At 44.6% G+C, this 22,016-nt stretch overlaps 1 protein-coding gene across 2 annotated transcripts; it reads right to left on the reverse strand.

The window, feature by feature from the left end:
* Positions 1–10,737: 10,737 nt before the first annotated feature.
* On the reverse strand, positions 10,738–21,678 carry RD3 (RD3 regulator of GUCY2D). 2 transcript variants are annotated; one of them, XM_081025686.1, is made up of 4 exons: positions 21,446–21,678; positions 18,551–18,608; positions 14,150–14,501; positions 10,738–12,395 (listed from the first exon to the last, which is right to left on the reverse strand). In XM_081025686.1, exons 3-4 carry the CDS (start codon positions 14,443–14,445, stop codon positions 12,098–12,100), a joined length of 594 nt encoding a protein of 197 aa, XP_080881812.1. In that variant the 5' UTR covers positions 14,446–14,501; positions 18,551–18,608; positions 21,446–21,678; the 3' UTR covers positions 10,738–12,097. The 2 variants fall into 2 exon arrangements, with proteins under 2 accessions (XP_080881812.1, XP_080881811.1); XM_081025685.1 differs by lacking the exon at positions 18,551–18,608.
* Positions 21,679–22,016: the final 338 nt, after the last annotated feature.

The raw sequence follows: 22,016 nt of genomic DNA on the forward strand, positions 1-22,016 counted from the left end.
AAAATTGCAGCAAGATTTTGTATAAATTGACAAGCTGATCCTAAAATTTGTATAGAATTTTAAAGGACCTAGAATAGTCAAAAATAACTTTGAAAAAGAATAAATACTGAGGGCTATCCAATTTTAAATCTTACAAAGCAACAGTAATCAAGACAGTGTGGTATTTGGCCTAAGGATAGATATATAAATCAATGAAACAGGATTGAGAGTACAAGAATAAACCCTTATATTTATGGTTAGTTGACAAAGATGCCAAGGTAATTCAATGTGGAAATGGTAGTCTTTTCAACAGATGGTACTGGAACAATGAAATATCCATATGCAAAAAAAAAAAAAAATCTTATATCTTTCCCTCATGCAAAATTTAACTCAAAATGGATTATTGGTTTAAATTTAAGAGCTAAAACTACAAACTTCTAAAAGATGATAAGGAGAAAATTTTTGTGACTTTGGATTGGATAAATATTTCTTGGATATGGCAACAAAAACATGATACATAAAATAAAAATTAATAAATTGGATTTCATAAAAAGTAAAAACTGCTGCTCTTCAAAAGACACAATTAAGAGAATGAAAAGACAAGCCACAGACTGGGGGAAAATATTTACAAATCATGTATCTGATAGAGGACTTATAGATATATAAATAACTCTTATAATTTGATAATAAAAAGACAGATAATCCAGTTTTTTTAATGAGTAAAATATTTGAATTGACATTTAACCAAAGAAAACAAGCAATGGCTAATATAAACATGAAAAGATGCTCCATAACAGCTTTTAGGAAAATGCAAATTAAAACCACAAAGAGATGTCACTACACACCCACTAAAATGGCTATAATAAAAAAGACTAACATTACCATGTGGTGGATGAGAATGGGGAGAAACTGGAATCCTACATTGCTGGTGGTAATGTGAAATGGTACAGGCACTTTAGAAAAACAGTTTGGCAGTTTCTTAAAATGTTAAATTTACCATTGGATTCAGCAATTCCATTCCTATGTATACATCCAAGGAAATACAAGCATGTGCATACACAATGACTTATATGTGAATGTTCATGGTAGTGTTATTTATAATAGGCAAAAATAGGAAACAATCCAATTGTCTATCAACTGGTGAATAGATAAACACAATGTGGTGTATCCTTACAATGGAATATTTGTCAACAATTAGAAACAGATCATGGATACATGCTATACATGGATGAACATCAAAAATATATTAAGAAATTAGACACAAAAGACTACATATTGTTTTAATCCACTTATATGGAATTTTCAGGAAAGGCAAATCTATAGAAACAGTGGTTGCGTGGGGCATGAGGGTCACAGTGTGGGCTGACTGAAAATGGGTACAAAGGAACTTTTTGTGCTGATGAAAATGTTCTAAAACTGGGGACTTATGTGACACTAGAAATATGTGTGGTGATTAAACAACATGCTCCTGAGTCAGAAAAGCAATTAAAAGGACAATAAAAAAATAGCAACTGTGAGACAAATGAAAATAGAAATACAATATAACAAAACCTACTGATGCAGCAAAAGCAGTCCTAAGAGGGAAGGTCATAGTAATAAATATCCACATTAAGGAAAAAAAAAAGAAAGAAAAATCTTAACCCAATTTAACACTTCAAGGAACTGGAAAAAGAACAAACTAAGCCCAAAACTTGTAGAAGGAAGGAAATAACAATAATCAGAGTGGAAATAAATGAACTAAAAACTAAAAAGACAGTAGAAAAGCTCAACAAAACTAAACTGGTTTGTTGAAAAGCAAAATAAAATTGACAAACCTTCAGTTAGACTAAGAAAAATCAGAGAAGACTCAAATAAAATCAGAAATGAAAGAGGAGACAGTACAATTGATAACAGAAACACTAAGGATCATAAGAAATTACTATGAATAATGATACACCAATAAATTAGAAATCCTAGAAGAAATGGATAAATTCTTAGAAACATACAACCCACCAAGACTGAATTATGAAGAAAAAGAATATCTAAGCAGACCAGTTACAGGTAAGGAGATTAAATTAGTAATCAAAAGCCTCTCAAGAAAGAAAAATCCAGGACCAGATGTCTTCACTGGTGAATTCTACCAAACACTTAAAGAATTAACACCAAACTCTTCCAGAAAATACAAGAGGAGGGAACACTTCCAAACTTAGTTCAAGAGGCCAGTGTTATGCTAATACCAAAACCAGACAAGGGCACTACAGGCCAATATCCCTGATAAATATATGTGTAAAAATTCTCAACAAAATATTAGTAAACAAAATTCAACAGTACATTGAAAGGAACACACACCATAATCTAGTGGAATTTATTCCTGGGGTGCAAAGTTAGTTCAACATTCACAAATCAATAAATGTGATGCACCACATTAGCAAAATTAAGGATAAAAATCCTATAATCATCTCAATAGATGCAGAAAAAGCATTTGACAAAATTTAACATCCTTTCATGATAAAAATTCTCAACAAATTGGGTACAGAAGAAACACTCTTCAACATAACAAAGTCCATAGGTAACAAGCCCTCAGCTAACATCATCTTAATGGTGAAGGGCTGAAAGCTTTCTGTCTAAGATCAGAAATAAGACAAGTATGCTCATTCTTGCCACTTTTATTCAACATAGCACTGGAAGTCCTATCCTGAGTAATTAGGCAAGAAAAAGAAATAAAAAGCATCTACATTGGAAAGGAAGAATTAAAACTGTCTCTATTTGCAGATGACATGCTATTATATATAGGAACCCTAAGGACTCCACCAAAAAGCTGTTAGAAATAATAAACAAATTCAGTAAATTTGCACAATACAAAAATATCAATATACAAAAATCATGTTTATATACACTAAAAGTAAACTTGAAAAGAAAAATTAAGAAAACAATCCCATTCACTATAATATCAAATAGAATAAGCTACTTAGGAATAAATTTAACCAAGGTGGTGAAAGATCTATAAACTGAAAACTATGGGAATTGATGGAAGAAATTGAAGAAGACACAAATAAATGGAAATGTATGCCATGCTCATGGATTAGAAGAATTAATATTGTTACAATATCCATACTACCCAAAGCAATCTACAGATTCAATGCAATCCCTATCAAAATTCCAGTAGCATTTTCACAGAAATACAAAAACAATCCTAAAATATGTTTGGAACCACAAAAGACCCTGAATAGCCAAAGAAATCATGAGGAAGAACAAAGCTGGAGGCATCACACTTCCTGATTTCAAACTATATTACAAAGCTATATTAATCAAAACAGTATTGTGTTGACATTAAAAAACAGACACATAGATCAATGGGACAGAATAAAGAACCCTGAAATAAATCTGTGTATATATGATAAATTTATTTTCAACAAAGGAGTCAAGGATAATACAATAAGGAGAGGATAATTTCTTCAATAAATTGTATTGGGAAAACTGGATGTCCACATCCAAAAAATGCAACTTAACCCCTTATCTCACACATACACAAAAATCAACTCAAAATGGATTACAGACTTGAATGCAAGATCTGACACTGTAAAACTCTTATAAGAAAACATAGGGGGTAAGCTCCTTGATGTTGGTCTTGGCAGTGATTTTGGGGGGTGGGCAGATTTGACATCAAAAGCAAAAATAAACAAGTGGGACTACAGCAAACAAAAAAGCTCTACACAGCAAAAGAAACCATCAAGGCAATGAAAAGGCGATCTATGGAATGGGAAAATTGTTTGTGAACCACATACCTGATAAGGGGTTAATATTCAATACATATGAAGAACCCATACAATTCAATAGCAAAAAAATAAAAAACCCAAACAACCCAATTAAAAAATGGGGAAAGGACCTGAATAGACATTTCTCCAAAGACATACAAATGGTCAACAGGTATAAGAAAAGGTGTTCAACATCACTAATTATCAGGGAATGCAAATCAAAGCCACAATGAGATATCAAATCACACCTATTAGGATGTCTATTATTGCAAAGACAAGAGACGGGAGAGATCCAAGATGACAGAGTAGATAAACACTGTGCCTGCTTCCTTCTGAGAACACATTAAAATTACAACAAAATTATAGAACAATCAACCTGGAGAACCATCTGAAGTTTGGCTGAACAGAAGTTTTATAACTTAGGATATAAAGAAGAAGCCACATCAAGACTAGTAGGTGGGGCAGAGATGGGAAACGGGCTGGCCCCAAATCTCTGTGCAGCGGTCGAGAATCAAAAGAGATATCTCAGCCACAGAGGTTCCCCCTAGAGGAGCGAGGAACCCTAGCACTACACTAGGCTACCCAGCCTGGAGTACAGGTGCTGGGAAGAGGAGCCCCCACGACATCTGGCTGTGAAAAAGTGAAGATTCTGACCATCTGGGTAGGAACAGAAGGCTGTGGGAAACCCAGACGTCCTCTTAAACAGCCCACACACAGACTCTCACTCCCAGGTACTCACCCTGGGCTCTGGAGAAAGGATCATGATTCGGGGGATGTTGGAGGTATACAGGGGGCAGACGGAGGTGTGTGGCTTTATGGTGAGGGCTGGAGGACAGTCTCCATTTTCCCTGTGTTGGGTCATCCTCCCATGCAACCAGTAGGCAGATGCCATCTTTCCTGTGTTGAGCCCTCCCCCACCACAGGCAAATCTGAATCTGATTGGCCTGGTGAGCTCTGTCGCTCCACCCTGCTGACTCACTGGGACCCCATTCCACCCATCTCCCCCATTGCTGGAGGCACTTTCTCTTGAGCAGCAGTTCTGCCCACATTGCACTCTAAAAAATATTTTTTTAAAAACACCCATTTTGGAGAACCATAATACTTTCCAGGACAAAAGTTAAATTTACTGAATCGTAAAAAATTTTCAGAAAAGTAAGAGGTAATTTTTTTTTCAATTACAGTTGACATACAATATTATATTAGTTTTAGGTGTACAATATAGTGATTAGACATTTATATAACTTATGGGGTGGTCACCCCAATAAATCTACCCATCAGATAGCAAGAGGTAGTTTTAATATAAAATATTATATTTTATATAAAAAGAGACTTTTAAAATATGTTCTAGTAGAAAAACAACTGCGGCCTACAATCAGGAGACCTGTTGACTTATCCCTACCATACTGTTTTCCTCTCCATTTCTTTATCAGCAGAGGCTGAAGTACCAGGAAGCTGATGAAGCCTAAGCTTCACAGCCCTTCCCAGGATCAGGAAGGGTCCATAGTACTGTGCTTACAGGATCTTTGTAACACCAAGGTGCAGGGCCAGAGTTTTGCTATGATTTAAATGTGTTGTAGGATGCCTGGTACTGGAAGTTAAGTAAGTATTGGACAAGAAACAAGGTTTGAAATGGAGGAAGCCATTTCAAACCTTGGAAAGTAGTCTATGGGAAATATCTGATAAACAGATATGTAAAATTCTGTTTTCATCAATATCTATCAAAATAAAGATTCCACAAACTTGATATACATGATAATTACATATGCAATTACAAATGCAATTACAAATGCACAGTGCTTGTTTGTTTGCTTATGATATCCATACAAAATAGCATTTATCAGAATTCCTTTTTTTATGTTGGATGCACACTTACAGCAGTGCTATAGGTAGTATACCTGTGTGTGAAAACACATTTGCTGATTTTGCATTTAAAGAAACAAATTTTGATCATCCATGATAGAGAAAAGACTGAATTATCTATCAACTCTCTATGTACAAAAAGAGATATTACAAAATCCTTATACTATGAAATGACTGTCAAAGAAATTATAGCCCCTCCCCCCCAAAAAAATAGAAAAAAGTAAAATAGAGATATGTCAAGCAGTTAATAAAAATAGAATGTTATTCTTCTGGATTTTGTGCTGTTTGTGAAGTTATAAAATTTGTACTTTGTGATTTCTGTTATTCTAAATAAACATTCCCATATGTACTGCCTAATTTTGTATTCTTTTTCTTTGTGGGGCCTCCAAATTGCATAATCTTTAGGTGTCATAAAACCTAGCTCTGCCCCTGCTCATTGTACAATGAAGGGGTTAAATTATATCACTTTTGAGAGGTTTTTATGGGCAAGACTGAAAATGGGGCCTTTCATATCTCACGCCAAACTCATATGCACTCAAGTGCATATGGCCACTCCTGAGGCAGGGGAAGTCAGGAATTCCATCTGATCCTAGAAGAAGGAAGAAGCAGGTTTGGTGAGTAGCTAGCCAGGCTTTGTCAATAGGTCTTTCTCTGGGATTGGTATATGGATGTTGGGAGTGCTGAACTGGGGTCACGTCACCCTGGAGCTCCACCACCACCACCTTTCTTGGTTGCAGACGAGTGTGGCCACATTAGAAGACAAGTAAACCACCGCACAGAGGGAGGCAGAGCCAGGAGATGGAGAAAAGGGGAAGGGGAGGACGAGGGAGGGGGAGAAAGGGGAAGAAAGAAAATAAGAAAGAGGACGGGCTGAAGGGAAGAGAAGACAAAGGACAGGGAAGAGGAAGGGGGGAAGTGGGAGTGTTGAGAAGAAAGAGCGCATTGCACTCTATGAGCTACATAAGTGCACAATTAAATTTGGAGCCCCTTGTTTAAAAAGTTAAGATTTTCAAGATGGTAACAGCATGGCATTAAACCAAGTATGGGGGCTTTCTGAGCATGGGGCCCTTTGAGACAGCACAGGTCACACTCCCGTGAAGCCTGCCCTGGGAGTCGCAAATGCCCTTCGGTGTTTCTGCTAGCTCTGTGTTTCCCTTACCAGCAACTAAAATGGATTTAATACAACAGCATTACTCTAGACTCTTACTCAAAATGGGTAAACCCTCCAATTTTGGAAATTATAATAAATCTACAGTGTGTTTATGAGTCCTTGCATGGAGCTCTGTATATAGTAGATGTCAATAGTATTGATTAAGTCAGTTTTGGCTGGAGCAGGAGTCAGAGCCAAGCTGAGGTCTGGAGGTTTGATCTGGTTCTAGGATTCTAGGAATCTTCCTAAAGATGTATGTGTCTTGACAAGAGATAATGTTCCCTAAAAGTTTGTGTATACATTAGTTCTTTGTAAACTAAACCCTATTTTCAGTACTTACACTTTAAGGAATTTCATGGGGAACCGTTTTATCAGACCAAGAATCATTCCTTTCAAAAATACAGATTCTCCAAAATCACTTTGCTTAAAGTGAGGTACACACAAGCTGTTGCATAATCCCCTGCTCTCAGTTTCACGATAAATGCCTGCTCTACGGAGAAGTCAAGGGCCTCAACCCTGCCCCACCTCTGCACAACACCCACCCCTCACCTTCAGACAAAAATCAAGGAGATTTCACCAAGAGGGTGAATCACACAGCCATCCCTATCTCTGGACCCTGATGGAATTGATTGAATTATGAGGCACTCTGTGACTTCCCTTAGGGAAATGGTCCTGGTCATTGGCTTCTGTGTCACCTTCTGAATCCCAGAAAAAATTAATTTAGGCATTTACAACTATTGGAGACAGTGGAATAGCTGGGTGGGGGGAAGGAGTGAACAGAAAACCATGTACATTTACATGACAGTAGAGTAATGAGGATTTTTTAAGGCCATTCTGAGAGCACATAAAGATCTGTAACTCTGAGAAGCAGTGCAGCATGTGGAAAGAACCTTGGCTTCTCAGTCCAGTTGGGCCACTTGCTTGTAACCTCAGACAAAACATAATGCACCTCACCTCTTGGTCAGGATCCAATGAGATAATGTGGGTGAAAGCACTTTGTAAACTTTAAAGAACCATTCAAATGTTAATAATGGAATTTCCTTGGTGGCAAAGCTCCGTCTGTCCATAGCAATATTGTTGCACTGGCTTATTTGGATAAAAAGATGTATTTTCCTCGTCCCTTTTGCTCTTTGGAGCAGCTCAGCCTGGTGGCTTTATTTCTTTTCTACTAAGAAGAAGCTAACCTCAATAATATCCCCCTTTCCCTGTGTACTGGAGCCTGGACACTTAGAGCCAAGCAGAGCCCAACAGCCCAGAGGAGTTACCAGAAGTAGCTTTTAAGCTGTTAGCCTCAGGACTCAGCTCACAATGGAAGGAACAGCTTGTTTCTGGAATGGAATTCTCCGTGCACCAAATCCTAGCTGGGAGGAGAGAATGAGCTGGAGAACTTCCAAGTTTGACTGAAGGACTTTGGAAATGCTGCATTTATTCCAGTTTGGGAATTTGTAAACTGGCATACAAAACAATCAAATGTGCTAGAAAATGCTGTAATCTCTGTTGACTTGTGGCTGCCTTTCTCAGTGATATAAAAACTTTTGGACATTTTTAGAAACTTGAAAAAAATCATTTTCTTTTTCCCTTGAAATGATAAAGTCACAAATTTTAGCCAATGTTTTTACTTTTAGATGAGCAACTTTCTGTAGTAGCTAATTTAATGTAATATAATAATATTCACAAAAAGAAGCAGTTGCCAATTTCTCCATTTAACAAATGATGCAAGGTGTTAATTTAAAATATCTAAAAATGATTTGTCAATGAATAAATTTTGAAATAACATACTGTGTTTTGTTGGGGAGCCATAAGAACAGTAAGACGCTGAAATTTCACTACGTGTTGAGTAATGGCCTTAAAAAAAGACAAACTTTTTTCACTCTACCTACTATTAGAATTCTTGAGATTTCCCCTGAGTTATTTTGATAAATTTTCGTGTTTTGTTTCTAAGTTGCAAGAAAAGAGAAGGTTTTAGGTGGATATTTGCAAGCATGGCTCAGAAAATAAAACACATGGATGTGGAGAGTAATCAAATGAAAAGTCAGCTATATCGTCCGTATCAATTTTTAACATTACTTCAAGGTATTAGAGACTCTTGGTTGCTGTTGAAGGATTTTAATCAAGTGAACATAACAAGGATCTGGATAGAGTGTCCTTAGGCGAATTTGCAGAATTGTTATCATTTATGTGCAGTCATTAACTTATTGCTTATTAACACTAATGTTTCATAAGCATTGTAAGTTTAAACAACACTTCATTGTGGAATGAACACTATATGACCAAGAATAAAACAGATTACAACTTTCTTGTCAATGTGTAGGGCTTGATTAGATCCTCATTAAAAGAAATAAACTGTTGAGAGCTTGAAAAGGGAGAGATCCAAGATGGTGGAGTCGATAAACACTATGCCTGTGTTCATCTGTGAACACATTAAGATTACAGTTAAATTATAGAACAGTTAATCTGGAGAACCATCTGGAGTCTAGCTGTACAGAAGTCCTGTATATATAAAAATATAAAGAAGAAGCCACATCGAGACTGGTAGGAGGGGTGGAGACACAGAATGGGTCCCACACCTGTGTGTGGTGGTTGAGAATCAGGAAGGATATCTCGGTCACCTTGGTTTCCCCCAGAGGAACAAGGGACCGCAGCCCAGAGTACTGGTGCCGAGAAGAGGCGCCCCCACAACATCTGGCTAGGAAAAACAGTGGGGATTCTGACCATTTGGGTGGGCTGAAAGGCTGCAGGAAACCCAGATATCTTCTTAGACAGCCCCCACAAAGACTCACTCGCTCGCAGACTCTTACCTTGGGCTCCAGCGTAGGGGCGGTGACTCAGGGGACCTCGGAAACATGGGGGAGGTGGGTTTGAGGGCAGACTGAGGTGTGTGGCTTTGAAGGGAGGAAGGGAGAACAGATGATATTTTCCTGGTGAGGGTTCTACCTTCTTTGCAGCCAGTGGCAGGTGCCATCTTTTTTGTTGAGCCCGCCCCCTCCAGCCAAGTCTGAATCTGATTGGCCTGGTGAGCTCCATACCTCCATCCTGCTGATTCACTGGGACACAGCTTCACTCAATTTGCCTACTATTGGAGGAACTTTTTCTGCAAGCAACCGCCCCACCTGCATTGTAAAACTATCAGAAAACTATCTTGGAAAACTATTGGAGTTCAGTAGGCAGTGACTGGCCTTAGTGTGCTCTGAGACTTTTGCTGAGTCATTCCAGACTCAGCACTGGTGCCAAACCAGAATTTACATTAACATGGTGACCACAGTTCTTCCCATTCTAATGACTCCCTGAGACCCTGCTTCACCCAACTCACATACTGCACAAGGTGTAATTAGTGGCTGACGCTTCAGGGAGCTGGTAGGTGGCAACAGGCCTCAGGGTGTCCTGGATTTTTGCAGAGCTACCCCACACCCAGTACTGGTGGCAGCTGTCCTCAGTTCGCAGCTGTGGGGACAGAACCCTAGAAAGCAGTTTCCAGGCTCTCGGCCTCACATAGAAAGGTGCTGGCTCAGATAGTAAATGGCCATCAACTGTGATTGGATGGCCATCACTGTGGCTAGTTGGCCATCAGCTGTAACCAGTGAGCCATTGTGGAGAGGAGAATAGGTACGTGTAGGGTGCTGGGGAAGAAGGAAAACAGTAGACATTCTCTTCACTGACCTCCTCTGATCCTGTCCCCACCAGATTGACGCTGGCGCTCCATTCTCTCAAAACGCGTGGCCCACGTCCAGGGCACCCAGAAAGCTTACGGCCAGCAGATCCTTTTCTAACTCTCCCCCAATATTTCTGTCCCTTCCAACAGTTGTCTGCTTACCAAGGGTCTCTTCTGTTTCTTCCAAAACTTGTTTATGACAGTTGTTCTTATAGTTATGTTTAAAGTACACACAAGCAAATTCAACAAGCGTAGAACGCCCATCAGACAACCCACATGTCACAAAAAATAGTGAACACAGCTTAAAAGTTTGGCAATTGAATGAACTATTTAATGTCTTAACATAAAATATGTAAGATGTTTAAGGTATATATTTTTATTGAAGTGATCATCAACTTTTACCAGTTATGTGAATGAGCCAATCAACTCTATCTTTACGGTGTTGGATGAGAAGTTTTCCAGCATCCTGAGATTGTCTCTCTAGATTTGTGTGAAAATAACCTAAAATCAGATCATGAAAACATGTTTTCCATTGAGCTTGGTCAGGGAATATATGGATTTTCCCCTTGCGGACTTATCTCCTCCTGGCATTTTATTTACAGGCCACCTGGCCTTCCATAGGTGATCCATACATTGGAGAATCTACATGCCCATCATCAAGATCTGACTGTAAGAAACGGAAGGACAGTGAGCCTGTAGGGAGGTTCTTCTAGAACATTTCACTCAGGTGCCTCAGTATCCGTTAGGGGTTTGGGCACTGCTTTCCATGGGAACAGCCAGAGAGCAGGCGTGACCAGATTCAGAAGCGATCCTGGAATCAGAGACCTGGGCTCTCCAGAGCAGCGAGTCAGAAGGTCTTGGAAGTTTAGCCTCTGGAAGGAGCTGCTGGGTACTGGTCACCTTCCAGGTGATGACACTGGGGTGGGATGACAGCAACCTTCCTCTGCCCCCAGCGACCTTTCTAGGAGCGAAGCTTAGACCCCCATGCCAGTGCCAACATAAGAGATGGGTCAGACCACAGGCAGGTGCAAGCATAGCCCTTGGACCTGTCCCATCAAAGCCCAGGACTCAAGGACTCAGGGGCAGAGACTATGTATACAGGAGCAATCTCGCTGTCCATGGGAATCTGGGCGCAGCTTAAGGTGGAAGAACCTTGGCTCTCTCTGAGCCTCAGTTTCCTCGTTCACTAGACAGGAAAGTGTGACCGAGTGGTTTCTGTGGTCCCTTCCAGCTCTGCCGGCTCATGAAGCTGTGACCCACCTGCAGTGGTAAAATCAGCCAGTCACCAGCAGAGAATGGACACCACCCAACAAGTCCCCCATCTTTACCCAGGGGGATGGGGTAAATGGGATGACACTGAAGTCAGGGTGACAACTCAGGTCTTGGCAAAAAGGCGGGGAAATGCTTCCCCCTCCAAACAGAAACAGAAGACAGGGATGGGGCTGTGGTCTGTCTGTTCAGACCCTGAATCTGTGAGCAGGAAGGGGCTGCTCCTACTCACTGGCGCAGGGGAGGCAGAGCCCCCACTCCTGCAGCTCCACGCCCTGACTCTTGGCCTTGTAGCCAGTGGGAGAGGCTGGGCAGGGAGGGGTCGCTCCATCCTACAGGAGCGTCTTGGGATGTGGCCGCTTTGGCCTCCTCGTCAAGGACGTGTGGGAAGGTTCCAGGACCCTGGACGTCACAGGCCTCTCATGCCCTCCCACAGGTGGCTCAGGTGAGGGTGGGTCAGTCCTCTTTGAGCGCCTGGAACTCCGGCATGCTCCAGGTCCGGGTCCGCGGCTGCGTGTCCCGCTCCACATCCTCAGAGATGGTCCGGATGTCGCTGGCGAAGGGGGATATGCGCGCGCGGGTCTTGAAGGTGGCCAGTGCCAGGCTGCCGCGGGGCCGCAGGCTCCATTGTCTTGTCAGCTTATGGGCCTCCTCCTCCTGCTTCATCTTCTCCAGGACTTCCTGCAGCACCGAGCGGAACAGCCGGGACACCTCCTGTACCTCGGGTTCCTGCTCGGCCATCAGCTGCCGGAATCTGGGAGCAGAAGGTCAGAGAGCACGGTGGGGCGGTCACCTAGATGTGGCATGTGACGCACCCCAGAGGCTGGTGTGTGCCCACACTGTAGTCATTTCCCATCTCCTCCACTGCTCCACTTCTGAAGCCAATCAGGAGCCACCTCCCCTCCCTGTTGCTTGCGTTCAAATACCAGCTCTGCCACTTCTGGCCTCAATAAGCCTCAGCTTCCTCACCTGTAAACTGGGGTCATAGCCACCTTTTTGTGAGGTTTAATGAGCTAACAGGTGCAAAGATCCTGGCACTTGCCTCAGGTTATCCAGGCCAGTGTAGTAAGAAGAGCCCACTGCTATCACCTCCTACTGATGTGAGGCTTTCTGCAACCTTTCCCACCTTTCACCCACTGGCTAGAGTGGTCTCTCTGAAATCTATATATGATTAGGTCACTGCCCTGAGATATGCTCCTGCCATCTCCTCAGGGAGGGTGAGCTATTTGGCCATTTACCAGGTCCCCTGCTACTTCCACAATCTGTGCTCCAGCCAGGAAGAATCACATGTGGTCCCCAGAGCTCTCTACAGGGTTTCCCAGCCTGGTTCCTCTGCCTAAAATGTCTTTGCTAGAGCTCAGAAATGAGCAATAGTTAGCAAGCCCATTTACTATATGGGTTCTTCCACCATATGGAGAATCAGGACTTCTCAAACTTTTCAGCAATGACATGAGGCCGAAAATGTGGCAGGATAATCACATGTGTATCTCCCCAGACTCCCCATTGTTTATGAAGTGTGGTTTGCCAGCTTAAATTCTCTCATCAATACCACACACACACACATGTGCGCGCGCACACACAAACACACACACACACAACTCACCCCTGCCCCTGTCTTCAGGATTCTTCTGGAACTAGATACACTTGTGGGGGGGAGGTCTTCCACAGTACAGAATAATAAAAATGGGGGAGGGTAAGATTCCCAGCCTGGAGGAAGAAAGGGGGGGGGACATAAAGAGACTACAAAATTCAAAGGCATGTGGATAAAACTAGAGAAGGAGAAAGAGGAATTTAAGGGGCATCTCGAAGAAAAAGGTGCATATTGCTTAAAGAGATGGGTGAGGAAAGATTTGGGGAGACTAAGGGGGATTTTAAGATGTTTTATTGTGCATCTATATTTCTTTACTAGTATTTGAGAAATGCAGATAAAGGATGTAAGTTACCTTTGAAATTATTTTTGGTTGTTGGACTATATTTCTTTGACTTCAACATGAATTCAGCTGAGACTGTGGGTCACAGCTTTATTAAGGTTATATTTATATTCAGGAACATTATTGTACCCAAGCTCTTAATGTTTGGTGCCCAGGGCTCTGAACCCTACACACACACACACACACACACACACACACACATACACACCTGCGGCCAGTTATTCTGACATCAGATAATTGTTATCTGGGAAAACCACTCTAAGATGGTGGTATGGAAGATAAACTGATGAAGGAGAAGGAGTTAGCTACATTAAAATCCAGGATAATAACAATCCAGACAGAAAGCTCAAAGGCCTGGGGTTCTCTCCTATCAAAACTCAAGTGCTTCCAGGAGCCGCCCCCTTCCTCCCTCTGGGCCCGTAGCCTGATCTGGTGTTTCATGGCCTCTTTCAGATTCCTCCTCCTGCCTTGTTCCTTCTGACAGATAACTGGGTCATCCAGAACCCCTGGCTGTCGCCCTGGTAACCTTAGGTCCTGCCACTGCAGCCAGCAACAGCTAGCCCTGTGCAGGGGTTACCTGAGGATGGCGGGCCCACAGTAGGATGGATGGATCTTGGCACAGACGTCCTCCAGCTGCAGCCGCTCGCCAGGGCTGAGGTCGTAGGGGGGCTGCGACGTGCGGGCCAGCCAGCTGTAGTCCACTCCAGTGCAGATCTTCCTGACCGCATTGCTGCGCTCCCGCTGCTGCCTCTCGGCCTCTCGCATCTGCCCTGCCAGCTCCGTCATGAGCGTCTCCAGCACCATCTCAGCTGGGCTCCGGGATGACAGCCGTGGCGGGGCCTCGGTCCACCGGAGCCACGGGATGAGGGACATGGCCCCCCAGGCCCTCCTGAGACACGACGGAGTGCGTGTGTCTTCCTTGGGCCCTTCTGTCAGTTAGGATGGAGAGAACAAGGGGAAGGGAGGGGAGCTGGGACCCCAGTGAGAAGACCTGCTCCATCCTCTGGGTGGCCTCAAATAAGTCGCTCAACCTCTTTATGCAATCATTTCTAATTCTATAAGACAAGATAGGGCTATTGTAAGAACCAGTTGTGAATAAACTTAGGACGCACCACATAAAAGTAAGATACTCTCATGGTTGTAACAATCCCCAATGCATCTAAATGATTGAGAGAAAGTTCCTCCTGAAGCCCTGCTAACTCCAAACAAAGCAGGAAGCTGATTGTGTGTGGCTGAGCACAGTCTTATCCTTATGACTTAAGGGGAAAACAATACACACACACACACTCACACACACATACACACACACACACAGTACAGATGCCTACATCCTATGTCAACTTCACAGGAAAATACGCTAAGCTTCTAAATGCCCCCAGCCTATTGCTGAAGGAAGCTTAGAACTGTATGGGGTTGACATCATCCTGCAAAAGACACAAGTTACCCACCCTTCATTCAGTCAGTCATCCCTCATTCATTCATGCAGAAGCATTAATCAAGTCTGTGGACACACCTGTGCAGGAACACAAATGGGAAAGCACACCAGGGACCCTGCCCAATAGACACAGGATATGATAAGTAAAAACCATAACATCATTGCAGAGGTAAACACGACTGGAGGAGTGGAGAGTCTGTATTGATGGGGAAAGGAAGGAGCGACTCTATATGATGAACGGGGTCACAGAAGGCTGGATGAGAGCAGGCTGAAGGGTGGGTGAGTGCAGGCCTCAGACACATGGACTAACGGAGATGTACCAGGTGGAGGACCCAGATGTGGTACAAGGTGAGACATGTGCAAGGAGCACCAGGTAGGAGAGCAAGGACCTAACTCATCAGCATATGACTACAGGGGTCTGCTCAACACAGGTTTGGTGAATGACAGACTGATGGACTAGAAAGGATGAATGGATGAATGGGTGAATGGGTGAATGAGCTGCCATCTCAGGCACGCCGGCCCCCTGTCAGAAGGGGGTTTGTGCCTCTGACAATAGTAACAGCAAGCACCATTCCTGGGCTAAAAATTGAAGTGGGTCTTCGAGGAGTCCCACCTCCCCTTTCTAGGCCTTTTCGCTCCAGGGAACTCCCCCTTCCATGCACCAATGGCGTCGTCCTGCCTGGACTCCCCAGGTGCAGTGAAAAAAGATTCAGTGAACTCCCTCTCAGCGATATGGCATGACACGTGTCCCCTCCTGAGGACATCCACATTTTTAGGCAGCCCTCCCATCACCCTGCGTCCACAGCGCTTAGCCCAGAGAAATGACTTGTTAGGGCTGGAGAATCAGACATCAATGGGAAAATTATTATGGGCTAGCAGTAACCTTCTGGAATGGCACAAATGGAAATGCCTACTTATCCATGGAGACTTGAACAACCAGTTTCCTCATGGCGGCGTGGATTGAGCCAGCTCCTGGCCCTCAGCCTGTCCCTTTCTGTCCTCACACCACGAAGGGCCTTGCAAACATGCATGGGGACACCCCAGCCTTCGTGCCCAAGGCCCATCCACACCCTTACCAACAGTCACCTCTTTGCCCCCTCAGACCTAGGGTTGTCTGCACTGGTGATATTGTTCACCCTTGGGAGACTGGGACTAAAGAGGCCTGCTCAGGCTCTGGAAGTGGGCAGGTGACTGTCTGGGCAGGGAGTTCTGGATCTCAGTACCTGAGGCCTGATTTAGAGGGGAACTGACGTTAGAACAGACTCATCTCCTTAATCCCCCAGACTCCTCACCACAGATGGGGCTCGGCCACAAGAAAGCCAGAGAGCAGCCTGGGGCCAGGGCCTGCTTCCCAGGGTTTACTGTTTGTACCCCTGACCTGAGTTGGCATCTAGAAACAGATGCTTAGCCCATGTCAGATGGCACAGGCTGAGTGGGGTGATTCCACCAGAGTCCTGGGGTTAGTGGATTCTTAGCTTTTCTGGCCCAGGGAATGAGGTCTCTCAGGGGTAAGGGCATGTTATGAATTTTCCTCCCCCAACTCCCTGCTCTCCCCACCTCCAATCCTCACTAGAGATTGACAGAGGCTTTGACAAATACAACGTTTATGCCAAGCTATTTCTGTCCCTGGTGCCAGCTGTTCTCCCAGGAGGCTCTGCAGCAGGTCTGATTAAGTTCTTAGGGCAAAGAAGGGAGGGAGAGATAGAGCGAGAGAGAGCAGGGCAGTGAGGAAAGCTGGCCAGATAGAGGCCAGAGGTGGTTGGCTTATCCCAGGGCCCGATCCAGCGGAAATCCAATGTGAGTCTGTGTTGTGACCAAGTGTCTGGGGAAGAAGGTGATGGCAGGTGTGGTCTGATAAGGACGCCCAGAAGGTTCATCAGAACAGCAAGGGTGGGGCCGGCCCGGTGGCTCAGGCGGTTGGAGCTCCGTGCTCCTAACACGGAAGGAAGGCTGCCAGTTCGATTCCCACATGGGCCAGTGGGCTCTCAACCACAAGGTTGCCCATTTGACTCCCGCAAGGGATAGTGGGCTGCGCCCCCTGCAACTAGAAAACAGCAACTAGAAAACGACAACTGGACCTGGAGCTGAGCTGCGCCTCCACAACTAAAACTGAAAGGACAACAACTTGAAACTGAACGGCACCCTCCACAACTAAGATTGAAAGGACAACAATTTGACTTGGAAAAAAGGCCTGGAAGTACACACTGTTCCCCAATAAAGTCCTGTTCCCCTTCCCCAATGAAATCTTAAAAACAAAAAAAAAACAGCAAGGGTGGTCTTTGCTGGGTGCTGTGCACAATTCCCTTCCCTTGTTCTGGATTAACCCCCATGGCAGAGCCAAATGCCCCCATGTAAGCAGCAAGGCCCCTTACACTCCTGCTCCCTGCTAGGCCATGGCAGCTCACGCCATGGACTCTGGAACTTTCCCAGGAGGAATAATGCCCGTTTCCCATTCTGTCAACAACCCCTACAATCTGCCTCCAATGAATGAACACTAATTGACTGAATACTTGTTGTTGTTTTTTTAAATTAGGACATTTGAGGAAATTTGAATATGAGCTGAAGGTTAAGTAACGAGTGTTGATTTTCTTAGGTATAAAAATGGTTATAGGTGAACGTTGACAAGTAGCCCAATCTTAGAAAGCAATGCTGACGTGTTCTTAGCAGAAGTGTCATAAAGCCTTCAATACCTTACATTCAAATAGTTCAGAAAATGTTACACACACACACACACACACACACACACACACACACACACGGCAAATATGGCAAAATATTAAAGTCGTTTTATCTAGGGGGAATTTATGGGTGTTTATTGCACTATTATTCCAATTTTTCTTCATGGTTTGAGCATATTCACAATTTCAAAGATAGAAAATATCTAGCTCAAAACTCTGCAGGAAGCCTTCTCAATTCACTCTATCTGTTCGGCTTGATTTATTCTTCAGCGCCGCGGCCCAGTTTATATTACGCCCAGTTATAGCACCGTGGCATTTTTCACAGATGGGCGTGGGTGTTGAGGGAACAACCAGTGGCCTGCCATGGGCAGGTCTGGGGTGTGGGGACTAAAGCCCAGGCCTGAATTCTGACCCACTCATGACAGCAAACACAGGTGGGAGTGTGCGGTGTACCTGTCACTGTTTGGTGCTGGGGCTCCGTTCAGGACCCTACATTCAGGAGAGGGACTGGAACAAGTCATGATACTGCTGAGGGGCACGCCCAGTGGTGCAGTGCCCCTGTCTGGAAGGGCACATCAGTGAAGTGGCAGCACAACACAATGAAGGGTATACCCACTCTGCCTTTGGTTGATTGCCAGCTCACATAAGGCAGGTGCATGTTGGGGGAGCTCAGGATTTAGCAGAGAAAAACTGCATGCAATTTCTACACCCTTCCCCTCCCTGCCATAGCTGCCGGTGTCCAAGTTACCCTCATTGCTCCAAGCCTCGGTTTCCCCATCTGTAAGATGGGCTAATAAGGGTACCTACTCCAGGTAACTGTGAAGATCAAATAAGATAACGTTCGTATAAGTGCAAATAAACTCACAAGAAGTTGTTCCATCTAGGTCTGTGACTGTCGGTCCCTCAGTACAGGGATTCTTGACCTGAAGCCCACAGGGAGAATTCAGAGGTTTATGAACTCAGATTGGTAAAAACAAATCTTCATTTCCACTAATTTTAACTGAGATGTAGTACTTCCGTCAGTTATGAATGTGGGCCCCAGACCACAGCTGTACCAGTCAGGCCTGTGACTTTATCTCCAGTAGAGATCACAGAGATTTTCATAACACTGTAACAATGTTATTCTTTAAATATCATTTAAGCTCATCACTATTATGAAATCATGGCATTTGTTAGAGCTGCCACTAGATTTCATTATTTTACATGTTCATAGGGATTCATATATTAACTACCGTGTTTCCCTGAAAATAAGACCTACCTCGAAAATAAGCCCCAGTGAATTGTCAGTTAGACGGACGCATTTAGTACGTTATGACGATGTTCCAGAAGAAGATGACATGACTGTATTTGAATAAATGCAGATTGTTGTACATGAAAAAATAAGACATCCCCTGAAAATACGCCGTAATGTGTCTTTTGGAGTAAAAATTAATATAAGACCTGGTCTTATGTTCAGGGAAATACGGTTTATCTCAAATTGTTTTTAAAAACACATCAGAATCTGCATTTCAATACAGCTGGTTTCTTTCGTAATCCTATGAACTTAATTTCATGCACTTAAAAACATTTTGCTGAAAATGTGTCCACAGGCTTCCACAGGGGGCCATGGCACAAAAAGTAAAGGATCTCGGTTTGGTACAAACTTGACCCCAATCCTGTTCCTGGCCTTGCCCCAACCCTGGCTTCTAGGGAGGCCTTCCCTCACCTCCTGACCCCCATGAAGGGAAAGCTCAGGGGTAGAGCTTCAGTTTACCCAGCACCAATAGGAAGGCTCTCACTTGTTCTGTCTCTGACCTTTGGCGTCACTCCCCTGAGCTCTTTCTCCTTCATTCTCTGCCCTTCCTCCTCTACCTTCCTCTCCCCTTCATTACCCCTTCCACCCCCACACTCTCTGAGCCTTCCCTTCAGCCTATTTTTGAACATCCCTGAGGATGACATCTTTTCTGGGGCTCCCTGGGAAAAGCTACCACCAGCTGTGGCTCATTAGATACTTGAATATGCTGAAAACATCACCTCCATGCCACCAGGGCAAGGGGAGTCTGGTTCTAGGCAGCGAGCAGTGGGAAGGGGACCAGGAGAATCTCAGTGTAGGTTGTGTACCCTTGGAGTAGGAAGCAGGACTCTGACTGCCCCGCAGGAGGCATGAGAGGTTTGCCTGACTCTAGCCATAAAGGCCACCAGCCCCCAGCCAACCAGGGAAGGACAGCTCAGTCTCTGCCAGGAAACTGTTTTCTTGGTATCAAGACAGGGAGCCCCACCCAGATGCCACCTCTGAGCTGGGCTCTAACAGCTGAGCTGGGCTGCTGCAGGCCAAGCTGAGAGGTAACCTGCATGCTTCCAGGAACCCGTGGGCGCCCACTGTCTCCCTGAGCAGGCAGGCTGGCTTTGCTGAAGCTGGATCCCGAGTCTGGGCAGAGGTCTTGGAGCAGGTACAGAGAGCAGGTGCTCCTCTCTCTAACTGACCTTCCTCCCAGCCCTGTGTTTGCCAAGGTCCAAGGCCAGCTTCACAGACTACAAATGGACCTTAGTTTTCTTTGGCATCATAGAAGAAGAATAACAGTAATCCACCAAGCCCGGTGTGACTCAGCCTGACCTGTGGGCCCCTGCCCACCTGACTAACACCTGCTCATCTTTTAGGATCCACCTCAAGCATCAGCAACTCTTTGCACCCTGCCACACACGGCCCCCCGCTGAGGTAGAACGGTGTGCCATCATGGCATCTGTAAGAAATACATTTCTCACTTTTTAAATTGTTTTTCTCTCTCTCCACTTGGCTATGAGCTCTGTGAAGGCAATAGCTGAATTTGTCGACTCTGCTGACAGGCAGTAGGCACTTGATAGGTGGTTCATGAATGAATGAATGAATGGCAGTCAGTTTTCCTCATTCTGAGGCAGAAGTTCAATCAGAAGGGAGCAAGTACTTGGGTCCAACTGGCCATAGTTGGATGGGGTTAATCGCCAGGAAACTCTGGCCTGGTCCCACAGTTGCCCCTTGGACTTTTCCTTCCCAAGCCTGGTCCTCTTCCTGCAGCCCAGCCCACACCTCCCTGTCCAGGCCTGCTCTCCTAGGCGTGTTATCGGGGACTCACAGAAAGCTCTGTGGCTGGAACCCTGAGACCACACATCACCCATGTGTCCTACTCACTGCTGCGTCCCGAGAGCCTGAGTCTGCCCCTCAGGCTTAGTAGGTGCTCAAGTTGCAGCTCTCAAATTGATGAGAGAATGTCTGATTTGGGATTAACCTCTTTTCCTGCCTGGGTCCTCCCCCTAAAAGCAGAAGAGAAAATGTTGGGGCTGGGTCCCCCCAAACAGACATGCTGGTTCCAGAGCAGACAACAGCTATGGCTTCCCATGGGTTTATAAAACAAGGACACTCCCCAGTTCGAGGATATCATAGAGGCCACCGATTCCTGTGGAACAGCTGAGGACTGACAGGGCCTTCCTGTGGCCATCTGACCCTGGACTCAGACTGCTCAATAGGCTGTCCTCAGCCTGCCACAGCCCGGAAGCTGCCTCTCTCCGCTCCAGGCTGACCGGCCTCAGCTCTCATTTCTTAAGGCACAGCTGCTGTCCATAACATAAAAATGTCCATAACATAAAAATGTTATGCCTTCTATGCCAAATCTCACTCATTCTATTTTGATTTTTTTTTATGATTTTTTTTTTTTATGAAACTGATTTTTTTTTTTTGATGACTTTAATACGAGGCAAAACCTCGTATTAAAGGAAGCCACTGTCTCCTGAGGAGACGCCCTCTTACCTGGCTCTCTGAGGTCTGCCTCCACTGAGGTGAAAGGTCCAACAGGGGTCCTGCTTTCTGCTTCCCAGTCTGGGAGAAGAGTGTCTGGATCTTCAAGGAAAAGCAGAAAGTTTAAAAGCCATGCATGTGAGGTAGAGAGAAGACTACATCCTAAGCGTCCCCTTCCTCTTTCTCTTCTGCTTCTGGCTGTGGCCTCATGCTTTCCCCTCTCTTTCTATCTCTGAGAAGTTGTGCCGAAGAGAAAACAACAGTGACCAGAGGAGGGATCCAGCCTGGTGTGTGTGTGTGTGTGTGTGTGTGTGTGTGTGTGTGTGTGTGTGTGTGTGTGTCCCAGGAGGCTGGAACCACGGCTCCTCTGAAGAATGGGAGGCAGGCCAGCTCCTGATCTCTGGTTGCCTGGAAACCCACCTAAGCCTCTTTTACCTCGCGCTGTATTATCTCTAGAGGGAGCCCTCTGACATGACGCAGACACCTGAGAAAACCCAGTGGGGGAGAGAGGCCTGCCTCCGGATGGCTTTCTCAGCGGCTTCCTCCCCGAGCTAAGGTGGGGGTGGCACAAACGGGAAGCAAG

This window comes from Rhinolophus hipposideros (assembly GCF_964194185.1).
Source record: "Rhinolophus hipposideros genome assembly, chromosome: 19".
NCBI lineage: Eukaryota > Metazoa > Chordata > Mammalia > Chiroptera > Rhinolophidae > Rhinolophus > Rhinolophus hipposideros.

What these genes read in the sequence shown, in the direction of transcription:
- RD3 (XM_081025685.1), bottom strand. Translation starts at nt 14,445, where the DNA reads ATGTCCCTCATCCCGTGGCTCCGGTGGACCGAGGCCCCGCCACGGCTG. An exon ending in TGTGGGCCCGCCATCCTCAG is followed by an intron (nt 12,396 to 14,149) that starts GTAACCCCTGCA and finishes TTCTGCTCCCAG; the next exon opens with ATTCCGGCAGCTGATGGCCG.